General features: G+C 53.6%; 6 protein-coding genes across 6 annotated transcripts; 4 read left to right on the forward strand and 2 right to left on the reverse strand.

Moving 5' to 3' along the window:
- The first annotated feature begins 55 nt into the window (after positions 1 to 55).
- On the forward strand, positions 56 to 2,149 carry M421DRAFT_421608 (P-loop containing nucleoside triphosphate hydrolase protein). Its single transcript, XM_033592886.1, has 4 exons — positions 56 to 563; positions 613 to 1,095; positions 1,144 to 1,582; positions 1,633 to 2,149. Exons 1-4 carry the CDS (start codon positions 268 to 270, stop codon positions 1,918 to 1,920), a joined length of 1,506 nt encoding a protein of 501 aa, XP_033448020.1. The 5' UTR covers positions 56 to 267; the 3' UTR covers positions 1,921 to 2,149.
- A 442-nt stretch (positions 2,150 to 2,591) lies between these two features.
- M421DRAFT_93128 (glutathion peroxidase protein) lies at positions 2,592 to 3,236 on the reverse strand (the record flags this gene model as incomplete). The annotated part of the gene is made up of 3 exons (XM_033598089.1): positions 2,592 to 2,789; positions 2,856 to 3,121; positions 3,194 to 3,236. 3 exons carry the CDS (start codon positions 3,234 to 3,236, stop codon positions 2,592 to 2,594), a joined length of 507 nt encoding a protein of 168 aa, XP_033448021.1.
- A 700-nt stretch (positions 3,237 to 3,936) lies between these two features.
- M421DRAFT_421610 (uncharacterized protein) lies at positions 3,937 to 7,670 on the reverse strand. Its single transcript, XM_033592887.1, has 3 exons — positions 7,172 to 7,670; positions 5,253 to 6,017; positions 3,937 to 5,205 (listed from the first exon to the last, which is right to left on the reverse strand). Exons 1-3 carry the CDS (start codon positions 7,204 to 7,206, stop codon positions 4,425 to 4,427), a joined length of 1,581 nt encoding a protein of 526 aa, XP_033448022.1. The 5' UTR covers positions 7,207 to 7,670; the 3' UTR covers positions 3,937 to 4,424.
- Positions 7,671 to 9,607: 1,937 nt separating this feature from the next.
- Positions 9,608 to 10,780, forward strand: M421DRAFT_421613 (uncharacterized protein). Its single transcript, XM_033592888.1, has 3 exons — positions 9,608 to 10,248; positions 10,299 to 10,429; positions 10,482 to 10,780. Exons 1-3 carry the CDS (start codon positions 10,090 to 10,092, stop codon positions 10,564 to 10,566), a joined length of 375 nt encoding a protein of 124 aa, XP_033448023.1. The 5' UTR covers positions 9,608 to 10,089; the 3' UTR covers positions 10,567 to 10,780.
- Positions 10,781 to 10,884: 104 nt separating this feature from the next.
- M421DRAFT_421615 (synaptobrevin) lies at positions 10,885 to 12,481 on the forward strand. Its single transcript, XM_033592889.1, has 2 exons — positions 10,885 to 11,218; positions 11,273 to 12,481. Exons 1-2 carry the CDS (start codon positions 11,066 to 11,068, stop codon positions 12,023 to 12,025), a joined length of 906 nt encoding a protein of 301 aa, XP_033448024.1. The 5' UTR covers positions 10,885 to 11,065; the 3' UTR covers positions 12,026 to 12,481.
- Positions 12,260 to 13,584, forward strand: M421DRAFT_421616 (DUF1771-domain-containing protein). Its single transcript, XM_033592890.1, has 2 exons — positions 12,260 to 12,353; positions 12,409 to 13,584. The coding sequence occupies exons 1-2, from the start codon at positions 12,317 to 12,319 to the stop codon at positions 13,170 to 13,172; spliced, it is 801 nt and encodes a 266-aa protein (XP_033448025.1). The 5' UTR covers positions 12,260 to 12,316; the 3' UTR covers positions 13,173 to 13,584.
- Positions 13,585 to 14,787: the final 1,203 nt, after the last annotated feature.

A 14,787-nucleotide genomic window follows, 5' to 3' on the forward strand; every position in this document is an offset into this window, starting at 1 on the left:
CAGCCTTGCCGCCTAAAGCAGCCTAGCGCTCAGGCACCTTCCGCCTAGAACTTCCCCGCGATGAGCGCACCAAACAGCTTTTGTTCGCATCCTTTGACCTGCGCAAACAACGAAACACAGACTCGACCCCATTGACTGCCTCCACCAAAATCTTTGAGGTGGTCATCGGAGCTCTTGCTTCACCACAACCTCGCCAAGCTATAATTGGACCCCGTCAACACGCTTAAAGGCGCCCCGCCCGCCATCGCCCATACACCGCGTCACCCCATGCCCTCACAAACAGACGCGCCCGTCACCATGTCTTCCGCCGAAGAGCCCATCGCCACACCTCCAGCGCAGGAGACCCCTGCCGAGGCTCCCGCCGAGATCCCCGCTGGGAATACCAATGAAGCCCCGGCAGAAGAGAGCTCGGTCGCGCAGGCCCAAGTCGATGGCAGTGAACTTCCAGGAAACGGCTCTAACATGGTCGAGACTGAGTTCAACGTCGAGGTGAAGCTTGCGGATATGCAGGCGGACCCAGACAATCCCCTATTCTCTGCAAAGACATTCGAGGAGCTCAAGCTGTAAGCCGAGAGGCCCGCACTCGAGGCGACCGCACACTGACTCAAGCAGCTCCAAGGACCTTCTTCAGGGTATCCAATCTATGAACTTCCGCAAGCCATCGAAGATCCAGGAGAAGGCCCTGCCTCTGCTTCTTATGGACCCTCCCACGAATATGATCGCGCAGTCGCAGTCTGGCACTGGCAAGACCGCCGCTTTCTCTCTGAACTGCCTGTCGCGCGTCGATCTCTCAAAGCTGAGACCGCAAGCGCTGGTACTCGCACCCAGCCGGGAGCTCGCGCGCCAGATCCTGGGCGTGATCACACACATGGGACAGTTCATGGACGGCCTTAAGACCATGGCTGCCATTCCTGATCCCTCCAGACGTGGCCAGAAGTTTGAGGCGCATATTCTTGTTGGTACACCAGGAACTGTCACAGACATGCTGAGGAGGCGCCTTATCGACCACAGTGGCATCAAGATTCTGGTGCTCGATGAAGCCGACAACATGCTTGACCAGCAAGGTCTGGGCGAGCAGTGTACGCGTGTCAAGACGTGAGTGTCAGCGCGCCACACTAGTCGTATAGAAACTGACAGCTTCAGGATGCTACCAAAGGACTGCCAGACGGTACTGTTTTCTGCCACATTCCCTCCCAACGTCATCGCCTACGCCAACCGCTTTGCACCGAACGCCAACGTGCTCACCCTCGCTCACGAAGATTTGACCATCGAGGGCATCAAGCAGCTCTACATTGATATCGACAAGGACAACGACAAGTTTGCGACGCTGTTGAAGTTCTACGGTCTCATGACACAAGCGTCTTCGATTATTTTCGTGCGCACTCGCCGAACTGCGGAGGAGCTTGAGCGTCGCATGACAGCCGAGGGACACAAGGTTGCGCAACTCAGCGGCGCTATGGAAGGCCCAGATCGTGACATAGTCATCGATAAGTTCAGGTCTGGCGAGGCCAAGGTGCTGATCACGACGAACGTGCTTGCACGTGGGATAGATGTGCAGTCCGTGACTATGGTCATCAACTACGTAAGCTGCAGTTCAATATTGCTGCATAACCATGTACTGACTTCCTACAGGATGTTCCCACCATGGCCAACGGCCTTGACGCGGACCCCGAGACGTACCTGCACCGTATCGGTCGAACCGGACGTTTCGGACGTGTTGGTGTTGCTCTCACATTCGTGCATGACAAGAACAGCTGGAACCAGCTGAACGACATTGCGACATACTTCAAGACCGACCTCGTTCCGATCGATACAAGCGACTGGGATGCCGTGGAAGAACTCATCCAGAAGGTCATCAAGAGCTCTCGTGCTGGCAAGACCACCCAGGAGATGAACGACATCGTTGCCGGCGACGCCTAGTGGACGCGAAAGAGACGAGCCTGAATATCACTTGGATGAAATATGAGGTGGATATGTACGAGCATGTGAAGATGATGATACGCAGTGGCGTCGATTTACGATGTGCACAATGGTGGAGATAGACGCTGTCCTTATAGCGAGCATACGCATGGTGGACGATAAACGTCCGGAATTAGACACAACGCATGCAACTTTCGAGATACCCCATATCTGTTCCAAACATGCCCCTTGAGTGACGACGACAGCTTCACTCATTGTTGCAAGCTTTACAAAATCTGTAGCTTACACAGTACCTGTTTGCGCGTAACAGAGAATGACATTCGTTAACAAACCAATAGCGTTCTCATTGTTCAAAGACATGCATGCTGCTTGTTCGTTCAAGGGCATCGGCATCTTCTCGAAGCTCTCCATGCATGGACTTCCATTATCTACCTTTGTGAATCCTGAGTACAAAGTAGCTTAGTTGAAGCCTGCAGCCTCGAGAGTCAGCATCCTCGAAACCCACCAGCGTGTGATGTTCGTCCGATATCACAACAATCACCAAAGTGCGAGCTGTCCGTGTAACAGATTCATGTATTCTCTATGCAAATTGTGGTATCATAGCTCCTCCTCCAGCCCATCCTCTCTCATTCTTTCGCCCTCAAAGTCGCACTAGACCCTTCGTCTTGCGCTTATTTGCCCTCAAGCTCCTTGACGATATCCGCCTTGAGGTCCTCAGGCTTCTTCGTGCTAGCCCAGCGGCCCTTGACCTTGCCATCCTTGCCAACGAGGAACTTCTCGAAGTTCCACTTTACGCGCTTCATGCCCATGAGGCCGGGCTTCTCGTTCTTCAGCCACTCGAAGGCGGGGTCCGCTTTATCGCCATTGACCTGTAGTTGACGTGTTAGTCGAGTCCTGACAGTAATAGCACTAGCGTAGTATCGAGGGAAACGTACATCGATTTTCCCGAGTACGGGGAAGCTGACGCCGTAGTTCAGCTGGCAGAACTCCTGGATCTGGTCGTTGGACCCGGGGTCCTGGCCGCCGAACTGGTTGCACGGGAACCCGAGGAACTCGACCTGGTCGCCGTACTGGCCCTTTAGCTCCTTGTACAGCTTCTCCAACCCGGCGAACTGCGGTGTGAAGCCGCACTTGGAGGCGGTGTTGACGACCAGGACGACTTTTCCGGACAGATTGGACAGCGGGTAGTCGGTGCCCTTCTCTGGATGACGTTAGCTTTTGTGTACGTTGTGTGTGAGGGCGAGCCGCGAGTCGTCGGGGCGGGGAGACGCACTGTCTTTGGGCTTGAAGTCGAAGAAGGAGGTTGCGGAAGCCATGGCTGAAGTGTCTATTGCCTTGTTCCAGAAAGATCGCTCGCGTGGATATGTAAGTGTTGCTCCGAACGCAACTTTGTGTTTCGAAGTGGTGGCGGTCAAACAGGAGTGTGCTCTTATAAGTTGCAGTTGCACACGTCTCACGCCTGTCACGATGCGCGGGGCACTAAGTCTCGTCGCTCGAATCATGTCATGTGAAATCATCAGAATCTGGCCCCGACAAAGTCCCATGAACATGCTAGCAACCCGCGAACCGATCCGCATTGGGCGTGTAACTTGCTTCTGGGCCAAGTCGGCATTCTTCAGCTTACCAAATCCACTGGCGCAAGCGCGATGGGAAAACTCGATGCCTCGGTCGCAGCGCGCCGTGCGGACGAAACTGCGGTGCAACGCCCGAGCAGGGAAAAACGATGACGTAATTCGGTCTTTTGCACGGCGCAAGTACTGCATTGGGATGCGCTGCGATCAGAGCTGGGGGTAGAGGGATTAGGGTCCGAGGGTAGCTGTCAGAACAGGTAGGTCAAAGTGGACCGAGGCGTGTCGCGCGACGGTATTTGGATATCACAAAGCATACAAGTCGAGAATTTGGGCTTCGCGGGTGTTGATGGAGATGGTGGGTCATGGCCGGATGTCACCGGAAGTGTGGCCATGGGAGGTGTGCATACTAATAATTTCAATGAGGGGGCAAGCTGAGAGCGAGCAGCACAGATTGCACTCTACATTAACGACCAATCTGGCCTAGCTTCCAACTCCAATAATTCCAATACTAGCAGATGACCACAAACTCCAGTAAGCATCAATACAACTTGATCAATCTAGGATCGTCCATGTCTACACTCATGCCATTCCTGATGCAATGCGCAGGAGCTATGTCCCTCTACACCTGTAGGGGTTGCTGTCGCGCAAAGCGCTCAAGCGGTCCAGGTCCGGCAATCCATGGTATCCAGTCCACGGCAGGGACAAATCCTGTAGGCAGGGTAATCCTCCTGGGAAGGGCATCCATACATGTGGGAAGTCAACATCCGCTGGGGCGGGAGATCCATCCAGGCATGTGGAGAACGCAGCAAAGAGCAAGGCATGCAGGGTACAAACATGCCAGGCTGTGGGGAAAGAAGTGTCGAGGAGTCCGGGCGCAAACAAACCTTGCTCAGGCGTCGAGCAGACCAGAGTCCACAGGCATCTGAGCTTCATTCAGCCGCCGTGCTTGAACTTGGTGCTGATGTCGTGTAGTGCCATGACGTCTTGGCTGAGCTTGAGGTCGTCGGACAGTTCGTTGGGACCAGTGAGGTTGGTCAAGAAGTCGATGATATGCTGCTTCTTGCTGGCAAAGTCCTGTGCGAGCTGGTCGCGACGCTGCTGAAGCTGCTGCTCGGCAGTGAGCTTGATGACCTTTGGGCGTTTCTCAGGCATGTCTTCGGCAGAGGCCTTGCGCTTGCGGGAGACAGGCTTGCGAGGGGCTTGGCCCTGTAGAGGTGGAGAAGGCTCGGTAGTCGGGCCCTCGAACTGGTGAACACGCTTCATGTGGTCGAAGAGATTGTAGCGGCGAGGGAATCCGTGTCCAGGGACAGCACGCTCGCAGTCCTGGAAGTGGCAGAGGTGAGGCCTAGCACCGTGTCCATGCATGCCGTGGGCCTCGCGCTCGTGACGGAGCAAGCAGGCAGTGGAGGAGAACTGAACGCCGACGCAGGTCTTCTTGTTGCAACGGAATGGCTTCAAGTGCGAGTCGACGTACTTGTCATAGTTGCACTTTAGAGGTGTAGGCTTGTGGGTGCAGCCGGGCCTGCCCTCCTCGGGGCAGTGGTACTTGCCGTCCTTGTCAGGACCTTGCTGGTATAGGGCGTGGCTGCGGGCAACCTTTGTGCGCTCCTCTTCCAGCTTGGCCTCGATCGCGTCTGTGGGCGACTGGACATCCTCGTGTCCGTTCAGGGACTGTGGTGCAAGAGAGGTGGAATTGCTCTCCTCTGTGCCGTTCCTGCTTTTGTTAGATCGTTATTAAACTTGACTGTTAGCTCAACATACCTCTGTTCGATGTAGTGGGCCTGCTCAAGGTCGACAGCTTGAGGCAGCTGGACGCTGGCTGTGCTAGTTGGTGAACCAACGAAAGCGTTGAAGCCAGCATCGTTGGACGAAGTCCGTCGCGATGCCTGATGTACAGTGTAGGACGACGGGGCTCGTACGGGGGTTGGGCGCACGTTGCCCCACTGGTGCTGAACTGGTGCTGCTGTGCTGAACATCGTCTCGATCGAGTCTGTAGGGTAGGATGAGAAGTTGTATGCGTTCTGGTACTGGGAGTCCACGGGGCCCCAAACGTTAACAGCGGATGTGGGGTTAAGTCGTGCAACGTTCGAGGATTGGTAGAGGGAGAAGTCCTGCCCAGTAGTGTAGTTAGCAAATCCCCCAGACCCATTCTGGGCATCCCAAGCAGCAGGGAGCTGCATCTGGTTCATATCCATGAAGGCGTTGTGGCTGTCAGAGCTCATTGATGGCGAATAGATGTCGCTGCCAGCAAAGTGGGTACCCATTGTGCTCTGGCTATCCTGGGAGAAGGGCTGTTGTCTCTTGGTTCCGCGCCGGCTTGCGCTAGTCTGGCTCTGATATGTGCTGTCCATGCTGCACTGGGAGGCAGTGTCCTTGAAGTCAAACAGCTCAGTTTGCATGTCCTGGAAATCGGAAGAAAAGGAAAGATCCTGTCCAGAGCCAACGGGTGTGGGAATATCCTTTCGCCACTCAGTGATGTTGGAGATGTAGAAATCAGCCTCCGGTGGTGAGTCGAAGAGTGATACGCTGAACGCAGGGGTTAGTGCCTAAACCAAATCGCAATGTGTAGCATAAATGATGTTGTGACAAAGGAAAGCGCCGCGTTAGTCGTGCCAGAGCCTGTAGACAGCATTAGAATATCGCAATAAGCTGGGCAAGGGCAGTACGCACCAGGAATGGAAGTGACGTTCGGTCTGCCAGCCAGATGAGACAGTCCAGCGAGCTAGAAGTTAGGCACGCCAGTGCTCCAGTGTTACCCAGTGTAGTCCACGCGGTCAGACAGTCATCCAGTCGCAAAGTAAACAAGGGTCCATGGAACCAGTGTTGGCATGGTCACCTGATCTGCAGGCTAGCCGCTTCCTTCAGCACCACATCAAGTCAGTTTCGACGATCATATGAGATTAGGTAGACAGGATAGGCAAGCATAAGCCTTCTGTACGTACTTTGCCCCTCTCCAAATGCTCCGACAGTCGACTCTGCGTGGTCGAATCCACTGCAGTTAGCATCCACGAGGCGTGCAGGACAGGTATCCTGAGTGCAACTCCAGGTAGGCTCCTTGGATAGTTCCACCGGTGAGGTTTGGTGACCTTCCTTAGGGCGGTGCTCCGTAACAGAATGGTCGGTTGTTGCCTAGCTCAGTCGAACAAGAACATGATTGAACGACGTCGCTGGTGTGTTGCATGTCTACGAGTATTGAGGGCACTGCAGCGGAAGTGTCGAGTGATCCACGGCCGAAAGCGAGAAGCGCCCGGGGTCACGCACTGAGATCCACGTTGGTCACCGACATTTCGAAAGCTCTAATTTTGAAGCTCCGAAATCGGCGCACCGAAAGATCGAATCGTCGCATCTACGAGTACTTTGCAGCTCGGTTGTGTCTACGTGTTGTTGTTGCCAATGCTGAAATGTCCGGGAAAGTGGTCCAATGCTGCCCGAGGAACGGGGTAAGCTGGAGGGTCCTTTGGGAGATCCATGGGAACGGAGATAGCCCTACTAGGAAATTGTCCTATGGAACGGATGTCCTTGTGGATTCCTGTAGCCTGGATGCTAGATGGCGGCGAATGCAGCAGAACAACAAATGGAACAAATGTACATGATTCGAGCGTAACAGATTATCGGTAACAAAACGCAGAAAAGCAATCAATCAAACAAAACAGTAAGGGAGACCGTTGGGCAGTAAGTACCTGGTAAAGGCTCCGTCTGGGCTCCGAATTGTCATCCTGAGCGAGGGCTCTGATAGATCTAATTATTGATGAGGATTGGTGATATGCCGCACGAAACTTGTGTCGTAATAGCGGTTCTGATGGTGGCGAGTGTGGTCGATTTTGGTAGAGTCAACGTGAGGAGGAGAGGGGAAAAGAGTTAAACAAATGTGGGCAGAAGATGCTGAGCGGTTCGCTTCCTGGGCAGGAAGTGACAACGCAGCAGCTATAACCAAATCCGGGCTAGCGTCCAATTCCGATACGATGTGAGGCCATCGACGTCCAAAATCCTGCTGAAGTCCACGGTCCCTCGGGTCGTCCGCACAAGATTGGCTGTTAATTTTCGCGCCCGGGTCGAGGGGCAGTCGGACCTCTTATGATTCTCGTAAGAGAGGGGACCTCGTCCCCGAGAAGCGCCGTGACGGGACGTTCTGTTCGGCGAAAAGTTCGTGATGTTCACGGGAGAAAGACAATCTCTTCCATTTTGGACGCTGCGAATCAGGGTCATGTCGCACTTGTTGCGCCCGGGCTGGTGAAACGGAAGGGATCAACGCTGGCGGACCGCCAACCGCGCCCTGGGGCTGCGGCTCCAAGGGCGACGCCAAACCCGCCAACCTCGAACTTCGGCTCTTGTGCTCGCACAAAGATCAACACGGGCTGCTAGGTATTCCAGTCCGCATCAGATCTACTGACGCGGACGCGTGGCGGAGCAAAGGCGTCGACACATTGCAACTCAACAGATCGCAACATGAGCGGCTGAAATCTGATGCCATTGGTCGATGAGAACGCTTTTGAGATTGCTTTTACCTAACATCCAGACGGCCCGAAACATCAAATCACTCACCGAGGCTCATCCCGGCCCTTTTCAGGGACTGTAAGCAGTAGTGCATCAATAATAGCATGGTAGAGCAAATGTAATCATCAAGACGGGATGGTGCTCGCCGTTGCAAAACACACAATGACGCGACAACTTACGTGCGCCCACTTCCCGAACGTTGTGTCATGTCAAAGCGTCGGCGGATATGATTGAACCACCTTGTGTGCAGCTTGGTACGAACAGAGACATGACAGGACGTTGGGCAAACAAAGGCTTTGTTTTCGCACAAAGAACTTATGCCAAGCCTGTCGTGAATTAATAATGCGCCCTTTGTAGATCACACACGTGCAAGTGCAAGCGCGATAGTCCTGTTCTTCTGTCAGCGCTGGCTCTAAGAGAAAGCTGTGCAAACAGGAGCGTAATTTGTGAGATCAGATAGGAGCGAAAGACATTGCTGAATTTGTTTCCACAACGGCCTAGTAGACCTTCGGCTGAACTATGCTTATAAAAGGTGTATCATCATGAAGGGGGTAGTGTTGTAACAGGGCTCGAAACATACCTTGTGATTGCGCATGCAGACTGACTTGTTTGAATCAAAACCGATGTCAGGACTGCCGCTTCGGATTGAAATGTGAAAGCGCTCAGCCAGACGGCTTCGTGCCGTCTGATCATTTGGCGGTGCTGATCGCGGGACGATCGCACAAACCAAATCCAGGACGCATGCTGGCGAAAGGCGGTCGTTAATCGCTCAGGAATTACCAGGAACGGAGGGTTCGCGCCGGCACAGCAAGTCCCTGAAGATCGCACGCCTGATGCACAATTGCTGCCCAACTGCAAGCCTTAGATTTCATACATAGGCTGCGCGTCCTCTCCGCTTGCTGTTCAACCGATGCGACTCACTCAGAGTCGTGCTACAAATATTTGTCAGTGGTGATTGGTGGACATTGTGGTTGGCGGCCTCCCGTTGGACGACCCAAGATTGCGAAAGTGCGACGCATGATGGAGGTGGCTTGAGAGAGAAGAGCAGAATCTGCAGAGGACATCGTGTCGCTTCCCGGCGAAACTTGAATCGCCGACGGCACTTGCCCTTTCTTGGCACTATGACATCACCGCCAGTGTCCAACTTCGACTATCCAGGATCAACTCGATCATCGGCAAAGCCTCAACATCTCCACCTTCACGCTGCAATATTTTATGGTCATATCAATAGCCTCTGTGAAACAACAGGAATTCGAAGTCGTGATAGATGACATCAGAGGATCAAGAACGGGTGCTTGTTCACGTGCAATTACAGTCATCAGTGATCACAAAGGCAGCAAGCTTGCAGCGGAAGAACGCTCGGAGAGCTTTTGACAGTCCAAAATGGAATTTGAGAACCAGCCACCAGAGCCGTCAATGCTTCCTGTCAAGCACATGACGGTACAGCTCCTCCGCTCCAATCACTCCGTTTCAAGTTTGTAGTCGCCCGGCGCCCGCGATCTCCCCAGTCGGACCGGATCTGCTTCCCGCATCCTGCTTGCAAGGAGAGTTAGTGCGATCGTGCTTATGCTCGTTAGTGACCTCCTCGATCCCTTCACAAGGTCTATGAGGCTCATGAAGGTCTCTGAAGGGTCGAGCATCGGATTGGAAGAAGAGTTGCGCTCAGCATTAGGGTCGATGGCCAGAACATCTGCATTAAGCACGAAAGGAAAGTCTTTGTTTCTTTTACTGGCTCTGATTCGTCGAACCTTGGTGCAACCATGCGCTTAGAAAGCACATCAGTCGTGCTTGCTACTCATTTCATATGTATCCATGTCGTAGGTATTTTTGTTGCATACGTTCTCCAGGGTCCAACTGTACAGAGGAGTGCGGGGAAACGCCATACCATCATTGATTGGTACGATCACGCAACCTCTGCGTAATGCTCGAATGACACGCGATCGAGGGTGCTTAAAAGGTTTCAGCTGAGCTCGAAAGGATTTATATATCACGGCGTGTCCTCGTCTTGATTCATTACACTACATTCAACAAATCTATACGCATCTCCGACTGTCAGTTTCGTTGCTGTGAACCAAATATCAAATTGAGGGTTTTTCAAACATCAATGCCTTCCCCGTTCCACCAGAAGTACTCCAGCCAAAGTCACAAGGTCTTTGGAGACAATATCGTTCCAGACATGCCTGAAGCACCCAAGAACGACGCTCAGCGTCGAGGCTCAGACAGCTCAATGACAGAGCCCTCTTCGCCAGACGCACGCCGCCAGGTATATTGATATTACACCCCTCGCATCCGTCATATACTTATCCTCTCCAGTCATCTGCTGCCCAGCGGTTCGGTAACCTCGAGGCGCTCAAACGCCCTCAAGACCCTGAAAGTGCAGCTCGCCGCGCATCTCTCCACGACTCATACGGAAAGTCGGGCTTTCTTGGAACTATGTGGAACAAGTCTGTCATCCCAAACTCATACCCAGATTCAACGCACTGACAGCGTTCGCAGTTTCACCCGCGGTCCTGCCAGCGCAAGCCCTCCTGCTGCGCCCAAACAAGCGGAAGCTCGAGACGTCACGACTCTTCGCGGCTAGAGGAGGTTTTAAACACGCGGTCTCACCTCAATCTCTGAGTAGAGGGTGAGCGTGTTAGTAGACCAAATTGCCGTTGTAGTATATTGGACTAGCGGTAGTAAGTCTCGTTGTTGAATATGTCGAAAGCGTGTGCGAGACGTTGGCAACAGCCTTTGTACAATATAATCCAATCAAGGGTCCGATATATTTGATTCATGAACGAGAATTGAACAAACCGGATGCGTGATGCTGTGAAGTGAATACTGGCTATGCGGGGAAAGAGGCATCAATGCTTGGCTACTCAAGTCGTGAATGGTGACGTTGCTCCTGGATCGACACCTCGAAAACAACAGCTCGACCAGATTTACACCAAATCACACGTTCAGGCAGACCACAAGGACAACAACGCGCTGTAGTCCTCATTCAACCAGCAGCTCGTTCAGCTCTCTGTGCCAGGGACACGCGCTTTTAACACGACACTTTCCCTTGGGCGCATCTCGAACTTCCGAAGCACTGCACAATGGCAGCGACAAGGCCACAATCGTCATCAGGCTTCCCTGACCCAACGCCAATAAATCTGACCCGGCTGCTATCAAGGTTGGAACACACTGTCCTCGTTGAGCCGTCACAACAGCTCCGAAAGTCGCCCTACGAGCGGGCACGCATTAGTGCAGTAAGTCGCTGTGCACAAGAGCGAGAACAATTTTCTTTAACTGGCCTCTTACAGAACATCGAACATGCACGCACCCTTCTCCTCAGCCTCGAGCACTCGGCCTCTACGCTGCCCTCGAAATCGAAGAAGTCAGCGCTGCAAGCAGACTTGCAGCAAAAGCGCAAGACGATTAAGCAGTTAAATCAACGGATATACGAGCTCAATCAGCTGGACGATACAGAGTCAGAAGCTTCGGTCGATTCTGACGACGAGGATGAGGATCAATTCCCTTCGTACGCACCGAGGATCATGACCCAGGACGGCATAGACATCACATCGAAGGAGGGAGAGGGTAACGAGGCGCTGCAAAACGCTGCGAGGAACCTGACCTCGCAGATGCGACGGAGAGGACAGGCACAGGAAGCTGGGGGGGCACAAGCAGCGTCAGGGAACTCACTGCATCCCTCAAAGGCTACTACAACGACGGGCAACCCTTCGCTGTCGCAAACCGAAGCGCTCCTGTCGCACGACCGCAACGAGCAAGAGAAGCTCACGGAGAGTCTTCTCGAGATGGCGAAGCAACTCAAAGCACAGTCGGTGCACTTTGGCAACACTCTAGACAGCGACAAGGGCGTTGTGGATCGGGCAGTATCAGGGCTGGACAAGAATCAGATCAACATGGACGCCGCCAGCCAGAGAATGGGCACGCTCAGGCGGATGACCGAAGGCAAAGGCTGGTGGGACCGCATGAAGCTCTACGCCATGATCGGCGGGCTCTGGCTGATTGCGTTCCTCATAGTGTTCGTGGGGCCCAAGATACGGTTCTGAGCGCAGTACACTGACTTTGCTCCAATGTTCTCTACTCACAGCAGCAATATACCCGAGCATCGTACAGCCAATATCAGCTTTTCCACTTGTGGTGCATCCAGCCGGCCTTACCGAGTGCAGATGGATGCGATCGCGCGCACCTCGGCGATCTGGGCCCTGCGCAAGCTTGCTTTCAGCCGCTTTAGCGCCGGACCGGTTGTCAAGCTGCCAGCTCAAGAACAACAGCACATCCTCGTGTCTTTTCTACCCATTTCTTTCAACCGAACGACCTAGACTGGGAGTTGCTGCAACATGGCCGCTATGGAAATGCTTTCAATGGGCTCGCGCTGTATACTTCTGCCCAATTGCTCGATTGCGCACTGCTCTCAACTAACACCCGCCAGCGCTCAATCACTCCAACAGCGATGCCGAAGCAGAATACGACCGCCTCCGCGATCTCGCCCGTCAGGAAGCGGCAAAGCGCAGCTCCTGCTTCGACCGCGCACATCAAGCCTACGAATCCGGCGACGGCGGCCGCGCCCACGAGCTCTCTGAGGAAGGAAAACAACACGCTGCCAAAATGGAGCAATACAACCGTCAAGCGCGCGACTACATCTTCCGCGAGAACAACGCAAACGGGCGCGTCCAAGGCGACACAATTGACCTGCATGGACTCTTCGTTGAAGAAGCCGAGGACGTGCTCGAAGAGCGCATCAAGGCCGCTCGAAGCAGAGGCGAAGACCACCTCCATGTCATCGTCGGCAAGGGCAATCACTCCCGCAACCACGTCCAGAAGATCAAACCTCGCGTCGAGCAGGTCTGCCGCGAACTCGGACTCCAGTACCAGACCGAGGAGAACGAGGGAAGGATCTATGTCAATCTGCAGGGCGGCGCAATACACCAGATGCCGCCTGCGCCTCAGCATCCGCAGTATGGCGGAGGAGGTTATCCTGGGCAGCAAGGTGGGCAGCAACATGGCGGGCAGGCTTGGGGCGGCCAGCAGCATGGCAACCAGCAGCACGGTGGTCAGAACTACGGCCAGCAGCACGGAGGACAGCAGCAGCAGAGCAACAACAACAACAACAACAACAACGATGAGATTGAGCAGATGGTCAAGAAGGGGTTGCCGAAGTTGCTCAAGAAGCTGGGCTGCTGTAATGTCATGTAGGAGTGCGATGATACCCTTGGCTTTTGGATAGATGGCATCGAACGGGAGATGTGTATGTAGCGTATCTAGTGACGTTTGTAAGCCCGCACGCTTGTGTGTAGACGGTTCTATCCTGGATGTGGTAATGGCTGGCTGATGTGTGTATCTTGGATGCGCCTGTTTCAGTGCACCAAGGGACAGTGCAGCTGAATGAGTCACAGTTGTGCCCACTGGTCCGCTGTGCGGTGCTCAGGAAACTCGCCTACAGCAGAGACTTTTCAGCGCGATGAGAACGTAGTTTAGAGCGTGAGGACCGGCCATTGTCGATGTCGCAGCCACTTCATTGTATGTTGCAAGTCGATCGACTGTAAACGGCAAGTCAATAGAAATGTCCCCATTAGTACCATGGTACTGGAGGGTTGCTGACCCCTACAACACCACCTTTGGGTTCTCGATGTCACACGGTCTTGTGATAAATATTCGCTGCATTTCTGGATCGCCCTTTGAGCTCTCGTGCGAGATGGCTGCGGTTGCATTATTTTTTCATCGCTCGAGTTCGTGTAGTTGATTACAAAATTGCACATGACTTCTGCATCTGCTCTCAGACCAGCACACTCGCCAACCGTACAGATGATATCGTTCTGGATAAGTGGCAAATATTGAGGGAACCCGAAACGTATTCTTTCATTGTCCGAACGAGGTGACGCGAACAAGTGGGTAAGGACTTGAGATGAGCGCATATGATCATCGTCATTATGCACCCTTAGATAATGTGTTGCTGCTCCACAAAAACTCTGTCTGGGCTTCCGAGGACTGGGCATAAGAGCAAGTCGAATCCTTCTGCAAGACGATGAAGAAACAGTCCGTCCTTTCCTCGAGGATAGAGACGCAAAAGGACCACAACCATGGCCCAGATCGTCATGAACTCAGACTTGATTCTTGCAGATGGCTGCGAAGTGCGACTCCAGTGCAGCTCCAGATGGCAGCATAGCAATGGCCACGGGTTTGGAGGGCGTTTCGTGTTGTGATGTATATGTGTACCGTCATGATTTCCTGGAGAGTATGCAGTACCACGTTTGCGAGCAAAGGATACATCACATATACTGTTGGAATCGGGTCGAGTGGGTTGTACCCCGCCGGATCTTTATATTGACATACTCACAGTTCTCTTCGCCTCCTGCGTGTGGAATCTATCAACCTTGTGAACATCAGCTGCTCTTCATGGCTAATTCGCTTCCGTCACTGTCTATTACCGCTCACACCTACTCGCCGTTCCACTGCCCGTTCTAATTGGCCTCGTCGGGCACTCTCCCTTCCCACCCAATTTGACTTCCACTCACAAATCACTCTATCGTGTACAGTGACACTCACGATGTCAAACTATCAGTGTGAAGACCCATTTACTCGGTCATCAACCACTGCTCGTCGACCACCCCCAGACAGGTATCAGAGCAGCAAATGTACCTCAGGTACCAACGCATCTGACAGCAATCCACCCACCTCCAGTGTTCAGGCGTCTGACACTCACACGCCCAGTACCTACGTGTCTAGCACTCGTGTTCGTCCCTCCGCCAACTCAGCCAATGGACCATGGGATCGGAATGACCACAAGGACCGGGCAACCCCAGCGTTCTCC

The sequence above is a fragment of the Didymella exigua genome, assembly GCF_010094145.1.
Source record: "Didymella exigua CBS 183.55 unplaced genomic scaffold M421scaffold_16, whole genome shotgun sequence".
Taxonomy (NCBI): Eukaryota; Fungi; Ascomycota; class Dothideomycetes; order Pleosporales; family Didymellaceae; genus Didymella; species Didymella exigua.